General features: G+C 49.5%; 1 protein-coding gene across 1 annotated transcript; it reads right to left on the bottom strand.

Annotated features, from left to right (window-relative positions):
- Nucleotides 1-4,413: 4,413 nt before the first annotated feature.
- On the bottom strand, nucleotides 4,414-8,505 carry WNT10B (wingless-type MMTV integration site family, member 10B). Its single transcript, XM_006870094.1, has 4 exons — nucleotides 8,391-8,505; nucleotides 8,010-8,272; nucleotides 6,049-6,422; nucleotides 4,414-5,218 (listed from the first exon to the last, which is right to left on the bottom strand). Exons 1-4 carry the CDS (start codon nucleotides 8,462-8,464, stop codon nucleotides 4,760-4,762), a joined length of 1,170 nt encoding a protein of 389 aa, XP_006870156.1. The 5' UTR covers nucleotides 8,465-8,505; the 3' UTR covers nucleotides 4,414-4,759.
- Nucleotides 8,506-8,839: the final 334 nt, after the last annotated feature.

The raw sequence follows: 8,839 nt of genomic DNA, 5'->3' as shown, positions 1-8,839 counted from the left end.
AAAGTGAAAGGACTTTACAACCAATGTTTCTCTCCTACCCATCCCTAAGTCCCTTACTTTCATTTTGCACTTGGTCTAGACATGAAAAGCTGCATTGGAACAGTCATGCTTGTAGTAGAAGGACACTAGGCATGCTGAGAACAGAAGGTTCTATAAATGTCATCTCTCCCTACTTACAGCATGGCTCTTCCCTGAGAGCGAAGCAGAAGTTACTGCTTGTATGGATTCTTTTCCCCCATTGTTTCTTACAACCTTCCAAAAAGAACTAGGCTGGAAATAGCCATACTATGGAGCTCTGGTAGCATAGTGCTTCTGAGTCGGGCTACTAATCTCTTAGGTCAGCAGTTCAAAATTACCAGCAGTTCCGCAGGTGAAAGATGAGACTTTCTGCACCCATAAAGATTTACAGCCTCGGAAATCCTATATAGGATCACTATAAGTCAGAACAGACACCACAACACATAACCACCACCAGCCATACTATTATCTGCTCTCCCATCCCCATCAATCCCTGGTGTTTGTGCTCACCAATCCCTTACGCTTATCCCAGTTTTTTTCTCTCTTATTTTAACCTGGAGAGTAACAGGAATATGAAGCCAAGAGGACTCTACTGCAGAATGATGAGGGGTAAGATGAATGACAAAGAGCCTGTTTATAATAAAGAGTCATTTACTAATAATACAGAGGCATCTTGTGCCTTTAAAAATACAGAGCTCAGCAGGGCAAAGGCAATGACTATAGTCCTGGTGTGGTGCTGTGGGTTAATGTGCCAGACTGCAAAGCATTTGAACTGCAAGGTCAGTGAGTGGTTCAAGCTCACCAGCTGCTCCTCGTAAACCCTATACAGGGTTGCTATGGGTCGGAATTGAGTCGACAGCACTTAACAACAACAACAACAGGGTAGACTCCTGGTGTGGCACTGTAGGATAAGCATTGGACTTGGAACCACAAGGTCTTCAGTTCAAATCCACCATCTCTTCCTCAGAAACCCTTAACAGGGTCACTATGAGTCAGAATTGACAGAGTAGGTGCTGAGTTAATCCATATGACTGCTTTACTCTTTTTATTTCTTTTCCTAGAATTTTATAGTAGCACCTCCCACAGATCATGTCCCCACACTCTGACCACCAAAATTATGCTATACATTCCCCCCTCCCTAGTGTCTACAACCAATCTGATTGTGGGACTTTGACAATGAGGTGGAACCTACTGATATTCCTGCTCAAACCAGATTCTCTTGAGTTTGGATCCCAGTTATGACAAAAGGATGGAAATGGTGACAGCCTAATATGGTTTGCAGCAAGTACCACAGTATATGAGTCAGGACTGATGGGACTGAAAAATCTCCAAGCCTTTCAGTCCTTTGGAGTCTGAGAAGGAAAGCGACTGGTGTCACATCAGTGAAAGGTTTTACTCAAAGCTAAGAGGAGCACATAGAAAAGTGTTGCTACTCGCCTGGCATTTAGTCAGTCACTGCCACTCCCCAGCTTCCCAGCCACTTGGTTGAGGCTATGGGGAGAAGAGCTCATCCAGAAGAAGGCCAAGAGGCTGGACTTACAATTCATCAGTCATCCTCCCTCCCCCTGGCTGCTTTTGGGCTGAAATTGCAGTCACCACTCTGTGGGTTGTACACTCACTCCCACCCTTGTCACTGACCCCAGGCCTGGGCCTGAGCCCAGTGCATGTGCCAGGAGCAGGAGGGAGGTGGGGTAGGGGCTGGCCTTGCTGACAAAATCCATTTGGAATTTCTCAAGGTTGTGGTTTGGGGCTTAAGTTTGCCACAGAGTGTATCTGATGAAAGAAGAGGGAAAGCTAGAAACAGCGCCAAAGGGAATACAGAGGAAGGAAATAGGAAAAAAAACTGAAATATACTTGCTGGGATTCTATTGGCAATTCTTCTGAAAAAGTTCTCACTTTGCATAGTCTTTATCAATACGCTCATACCTTATGCCCATTCTAGCTGCACTCCCCTCTCCTTCTAGACACACATTAAGCTCAGTTAGTGTCTGAAATAAGGGTGTGATATCTTCCTGACTCCATTAAATTTCCAAACCCAGAATTCCCAGTGCTCAAGTGGAACTGTAGCATATAAAATACTGCCTTAATCCAACACTCCTCAAAAATTTCCTGTTACCCTAGTGCATTTTATCCTTACATCTAATTTTGAGAGTAATTTAAATAGCAGATATATCTATTGCCTAAAGGAGAAAAGAGAATGATTTCTACCTTCCCTGGACAAGTAGATAACCTGTCAGAGTCAGCATCTGGCAGCCCCATAAATATGCAGTCTAAATGTGCCATGCGTATCCTTTTTTTGCAGTGACTCTTGGAAACATAACAGTTTGTTTCTTGAACTAGGAATAAAGAGTTAAAAAAAAAAAAAAAGTTCTATTCTCTGTTGTTATGGTTATCTCTTAAAAGATCAAGAAATTATTTTACCAAGATTAAATGCAAAAGAGCCCCCAGTAAGGAAGGACAAAATGCACAAGCAACAAATTCAGTGGGAAAGCATGCTGTTTTCCAGAGGGGGAGTGGAAACTCTGCAGTCCAGCGCATTAATCTACACTACCACACCAGGACAGAAGTAGATAAGCTCGAAACAAAGTCTTTTGAACCACAAGGTCGGTGGTTCAAGCTCACCAGCTGCTCCTCGGAAACCCTATACAGGGTCGCTATGGGTAGGAACTGACTTGATGGTACAATAACAACAACAGCAACTTCTGTCAAAGGATCTCTGGTAGTGTAGTGATTATGAGTCAGGCTGCTAACCTCAAGATCAGCAGTTCAAAACTACCAGCCCTTCCAAAGGAGAAAGATGAGGCTTTCTGCTCCCATAAAGATTTATAACCTCAGAAACCCTGGTCAGGATGGCTATGAGTTGGAACCGACTCCACAGCACACAACCACCACCACCACCATTGCTGTCAACTCCTTTCCAACTCATAGCAAGCAACCCTATAGGACAGAGTAGAACTGCTCCATAGGATTTGTCAAGGCGCCATAGGATTGCCTCATCCTCCCTCAGAGCATCTGGTGGGTTTGAACTGCTGACCTTTTGGTTAGCTGCCCAATGCTTAATCCACTGTACCACCAGGGCTCTTTGTTTTGCATATCTCTCATTAGTCTTGCATCTACTTTACATGTTTTGGTTTAGAGCCAGAGAGAAAACACACCTTTTCTTTTGGGTCTAGGTTCAATGTTGAGATACATTTAGAACTTGAAAAGTCCAGAACAGAAGTGGCTTCCTGATCGAGGGCAAAAGCCAACAAACTATGGTAAAAAGGTCAAATCTAGCTCTTAAAACAAAACAAAAAAATTTAAACCACTGACCTTACAGTTAGCAGTTCAATACTTTTGTGAATTAAGTTTATTGGGACACAGCTATGCCCATTAATTTATGTATAGTCTATGGCTGCTTTTGATCTATAATAGCAAAGTTAAGTAGTGACAAAGCCCACAAGCCTAAAATATTAACCATCTAACCATTTACAGGGACCCCTGGTGTGGTTGTATAGGATCAGCACTGGACTTCAAACCACAAGGTTGGTAGTTCAAACACGGTCACTATGAGTCAGAACTTAATAACAACAGCCCTTTACAGAAGAAAAAATGTATTGACCCTTGTTCTAGGGCAGCGACTATAGTGAACTCTAGAATTTGAGTCAGGTTGTTGTATGCCCTCAAGTCAGTTCTAACTTATAATGACCTTTTATAGGGCTTTGAGCAACTGGTGAGTTTGAACCACCAACACTCCAGTGCTTATCTTACAGAGCCACACCAGAACTCCACATACAGAGAGTAAATAGGGCCTAGGTTTGAATGTTTAGCCTGCCCTCCTAGACATCCCCTCTGGTTTTCCACACTAAAATTGCCAGCTAGTTACCTATGACCATTTGAAATCCCTTTGTGGGACCAGGCAGGTATTGCATGTAGGAGGGCAGGAGATTCATCTGGTAAATGATGGACTGGGATCCCAAATGTGGGCAGAAATATCACCATTTACATCCACTAGTCCAGTAACTTAATTTATTTTAGTTATAAACAAGAACCAAGAACAAATCTCAGTACAATAAATTATCCATTCCCACACACCTCCTGCTGAAGAAGGAAAAAGAGGCTCAAAAGATTTTAGGTAAAACCCTTCCTTTGAAGGATCCTGCTTTAACATTTGAATGAATGAACACAGCTTCACTGAGGCCTGAACCAGCAACTCCAAGGACTCAGGGGAGAGCACCTTCCAGCACTGTTCCTTCACTGTGAAAAGCCTTTCTACTGCTGTCTTCCACTACCCAACAAGAGGGTCCCAGGCTGTAGTAAAGGAATTTGGCAACCTCAAGTATGAGTGGGTGGTTTCTTTCCAAATATAGGTCTTATGGGTCCACATAATGCCTGGGGTTGTCCCTCAAGGGAGAAGAGTTTTCAAACTTCAGAGACTCCCCAGCCAAAAGGAGAATGAATTAAGGCTAAAGCGGCCCTGATTTTGGGGGCAGGATGGGGGTGGGGGGGGTGGAATGTCAGCAATACAGTGCATTTCATCTTAGTCCATTCAGATATTCAAGGAGCAGAAGAGAGGTGAAAGCTCCCTCCCCAGGCCCTCCCACTGTAGGGAGAGCTATACATCACAGACTCCACCTGTCTCCCACCATGCCCAAAACAGTTTTCAAGGAGATGCTTAGCACTTCCAGGAACAGTGGAGGGTTTGCAAAGGTGCCTCTGTCACACACACTCCCTTTGCCTAGCCCCATGGGGAGGCTGCGCTTCACTTGCACACGTTGACCCACTCTGTGACCTTGCACTCATCACACAGCACATAGCAGCACCAGTGGAAGCGGCAATGACAACGCTCAACTCGTGTCTGCCGGAGCACATTGTGCCCACGGCCACAGCACAGGCTGCCACAACCATCCAATAGGCGGCTGGTCTTGTTGCAGGCCCGGCCCCGTGTGCCCGGGGAACCCACGGCAGGGTCTCGTTCACAGAAGTCAGGAGATTTCTCAAAGTAGACTAGCTCTCCTGAGAGGCGTCGAGGCCGTAAACGAGGTTGGAAAGCTCCTGAGTTGCGGTTGTGGGTATCTATGAAGATGGCCCGGCCCAGCCGCTCTCTTAGTGCTGCCCCCACTGCTCGGAACTCTGGGGCAGCCTTCCAGCAGGTCTTGAACTGGCAGCTGCCTGATGTGCCATGGCACTTGCATTTCCGCTTCAGGTTTTCAGTTACTACCTAGAACATCAGAGAGGGCAGAGGTGGAGGGGAAGGCAGCAAATGAATAGAGCACAGAGGCACAGGAGAGGGAAGGAAACAGCAAAGGAAAGACAAATGGAGGCAAGCATGACCATGAAGCATTTTGAGGTTAGCTAGTAACCCAACTCCCTCATTTTATGGTTGGGGAGCTAAAACCACTAAGAACAGGACTCAACTCCAGTTGTCCTGGCTCCCAATCCAGTGCTCTTTCCAGACTGAGCACTATTAAAATGGGGAGTCTGGCCTACAGCACTCCTAAATTCTGCAGGGAAGGCAGCAGTAACTATAGCTACCATTTCATGAGCACCTGCCAAGAACTAGGCTCTATGGTGGGTGTGTTACTTGCTGCTGTTGTTAACTAACAGCTTCTGACTCATAGGAATCCCATGCACAACGGGATCAGACCATAATGATCCATAGGGTTTTCGTTGTCTAATTTTTTCCAGGCTTTTCTTCCTAGTCTGTATTAGTCTGGAAGCTCTACTTAAACCTGTTCTGAATCATAAAAATACACCGACAGACTCCACTGACAGGTGGTGATTGCACATGAAGTACATTTTGCCAGGAATCAAACCTGGGTCTCCTGTATGCAAAGTGAGAATTCTACCACTTAGCTACTACTGCCCCCTTGCTACTTGCTAGCTCAGTCTGAAAGACACTGTAGGGTGGTTATCTTCAGGCTCTTTTTACCAATGCAAACCTGAAGTCCAGAGACTTGCTTCAGGCCACCCAGCTGCTAAGTGGCACTCACTCTCCACACCCATCCTAATTAACCTTTCAAACTTTAGCAAGTGTAGGGACACACATACCTGGCGCCCCACTCTGTTGTTGTGGATCTGCATTCGTGCTTGGATGTCCCGGGGCGCTTCCCTGGAATCCAGGAAATCCCGAGAGAACTTCTCTCCAAAGTCCATGTCATGGTTACAGCCACCCCATTCCCAAGTGTCTTGGGGGCTAGGGCTGGAGCCTGAGCCAGGGACAGGGCTGGACAGAGAGTGAGGAAAACTCTTGCCCCGTGACAGTGCCTGCAGCTGCAACAGTTTGGCCCTCAGCCGATCCTGCTCACCGCTGCCCTTCCAGCCACAGCCGCAACTCACCAGCTTGCCCAGGCTACAGGCTGTGGCTACAGCATGCATGACACCTGCAGCCAGCATGGAGAAGGAAAAGGCACTTTCTCGGAAACCTGGGGGTGAAAACAGTATAATGGTAGGGATAAGGGTGATAAGAAGTTGGAGAGGAAGGGTATTAAACAGCCACCCTCCAAGTCCAGAAATTCCGAATTGAGTCTCAGTTTCCTCATTATAAAAGGGCAAGATCTCTGCGGCTCATTTTCACTCTATTACTCCTTGATTTTCAGGTGTCCATACAAGAGCTAGCCCAGAGGGAGAGACCTCCTGAGGTTGGGAGAGGACTGTAAGGGAATTCCTGAGTTTTCCATCCAAAACCTTAAAAAAATTTCCAGCCCTGCAGGGAGGTTGGGTGGGGTGGGAGCAGAAGCTTTGAGGGCTCTCTCTTTTTTTTGGCTTCAGGATCATTTAAAACATTTTTTAAAGCAACCTACCCTCTACCATCCCAACTCCCCCAAAGCACCTGCCCTTCCCAGGTTCTAGTTTTACATTTGTCCTTCAAGACTGCCCTCTATGTTTATCCTAACCTACCATTACCCTATAAAACACTGGAAGAAGGGAGAGGTTGGGGTGATTTTCCCTGAGGCTCTCTTAAAAAGTTGGGTCCTTTGTTAAGAATTGGGGGTCACAAGCTTAAGATGACAAGACCTTCCCAGACTTAGATAAACCTGCTCCATATTTTGGCATCAAAGCTTTTCTCCACACCAGGACTGTGGAGAAAGAAGGGTCCCTCACTTCCTTTAAGTCACAGTCTCTGGAGGCCTGAGAAGATGAGAGACACATTTCCTTAGGGGCCGAGTCTCTCCCACCCTAGGATGCAGGGCTCCTAGCCCAGCCTCCGATTCCCCCCAACTCCAACCCTCCAGGGGTGAAGCTGTTTGCACACGTCTTGGGAATTCCCCTGCAGATGGCAGCTGCCTATTAACCCCGTAGTCCCCAAAGCACTACCCCCACCCCTGGGATGGAGCACCGCTGGATCTACACCTCCGGGAAGTAAGCTGGGCAAGGCCTGGAGAGAGGCAAGCAGCAGGCCTCCCAGACCAGGCCCGCAGTGACCTGTTCTCGCCCCTCTAACTGTTCCTCACCTGCTCAGGTGAGCACCACCTGGGGCCCCCACAACACAGAGGAAGGGGCTGCTCCCTGGCTTCAAAGCCATCGGGGTCTTTGTTCCCAGTTTCAGCTCTTGGGAACCCCGGCAATTAGGGGAGCAAGTTTAACTCTTAAACAGCTGGGGGCGTCTCACCACCCCCGCGGAGGCTTTGGGGACACCAGCCCGGGCTTGTCTCCAAGAGAGGGAAGGGGAAGAAAAAGGGGGGAAGGAATGGGGGTGGGCTTTGAAGCTTCCAGGGCTGGGGGCATCTCTTACGCACAGGTGCAACCTAGGTCGAGCAGGGCGGAGGCAGGAAAGGGGGCCCTGGGGTGGGAGAGCCCCGGACCCAGCTGCCTTGCCGGCAGCGCACAGGTGAAAGTGAGGCGCTCAGGGGCCCAGACGGTAGCCAGACCCCGCTCCGCGCGGCTCCGAGGGGGAATTCCCGGGAGAGGCCCTCCACGAGCCGTGAACCCGTCCCTTCCCGCCTCCGCTCGCCTCGGCCTGCCCCCACCCCAGCTCCGGCGGCAGCGCAGAGCCACCCCGCCAGGCTCACCGCGCTTGAGGATGGCGCTGTGGTGTGGCAGGCGGCCGCCTCCCTCCAGCGCCGAGCAGTTCCAGCGCTGGTCGTTCAACTGGTGCTGACACTCGTGGACAGCGATGTGCAACCCCTGCAGCGCGGACGCCGTCACGTCGGGACTGCGCAGGCACAAGCCCAGCTGCCTCTTGCTCAGTCCCGACAGTGTCAAGCACACGGTATTGGCCGTCAGCGGCGGCTCGCCTGGCAGCTTCAGGCCCAAAATCTCATTGCTGAGGGCCCTGGAGGCAAAGGGGGCGGCTTGGGATCTAGGGTTCAGGGCTTGCACCCCCTCCAGCTCCCCCAGACCCGGGCCCGTGGTTTCTCCGGTTGGCTGCGAGACAAGAGGGAACTGCTCACCGACTGCATAGCGCAAGGAACAGGAGGCCCACGAGGCCCGAGGTCGAAGGCCGTGGCCGGGGCTCCTCCAGCATGTCGAAGCCCGGCCCGGAGGCCCCCCGGTGGGCAGATGGATCAGGGCCTGAGGAACAGGGCGACTTGAGATCGGCTCAGGAATCCGAAGGCTCTCCCAGGCCGCCGAAGGATGCCCTATTTCGGGCTTCTAACCCACCGGTACCACCCACTGATTCTTCTCACCATTCCCCAAACCAAAGGAACCACAATAAGAATCACCCCTTGATGCCCAGAGACCCTGGGTTCTGGAGGGCTAAAATAAGACGAGTCGAGTCGTAGACTGGCTTCGTAGCTCGGAACTCACACGAGTGCCCCTGCCACCCTGCCCAGGCAGACACAATGCCGGGCACACAGACACACGCGCAAACCCTGACCCAGAGAGGCGCGCAACAACC

This window comes from Chrysochloris asiatica, unplaced genomic scaffold, assembly GCF_000296735.1.
Source record: "Chrysochloris asiatica unplaced genomic scaffold, ChrAsi1.0 scaffold00138, whole genome shotgun sequence".
NCBI classification, from domain to species: Eukaryota; Metazoa; Chordata; class Mammalia; order Afrosoricida; family Chrysochloridae; genus Chrysochloris; species Chrysochloris asiatica.
This window is presented reverse-complemented; position numbering and strand designations above follow the sequence as displayed.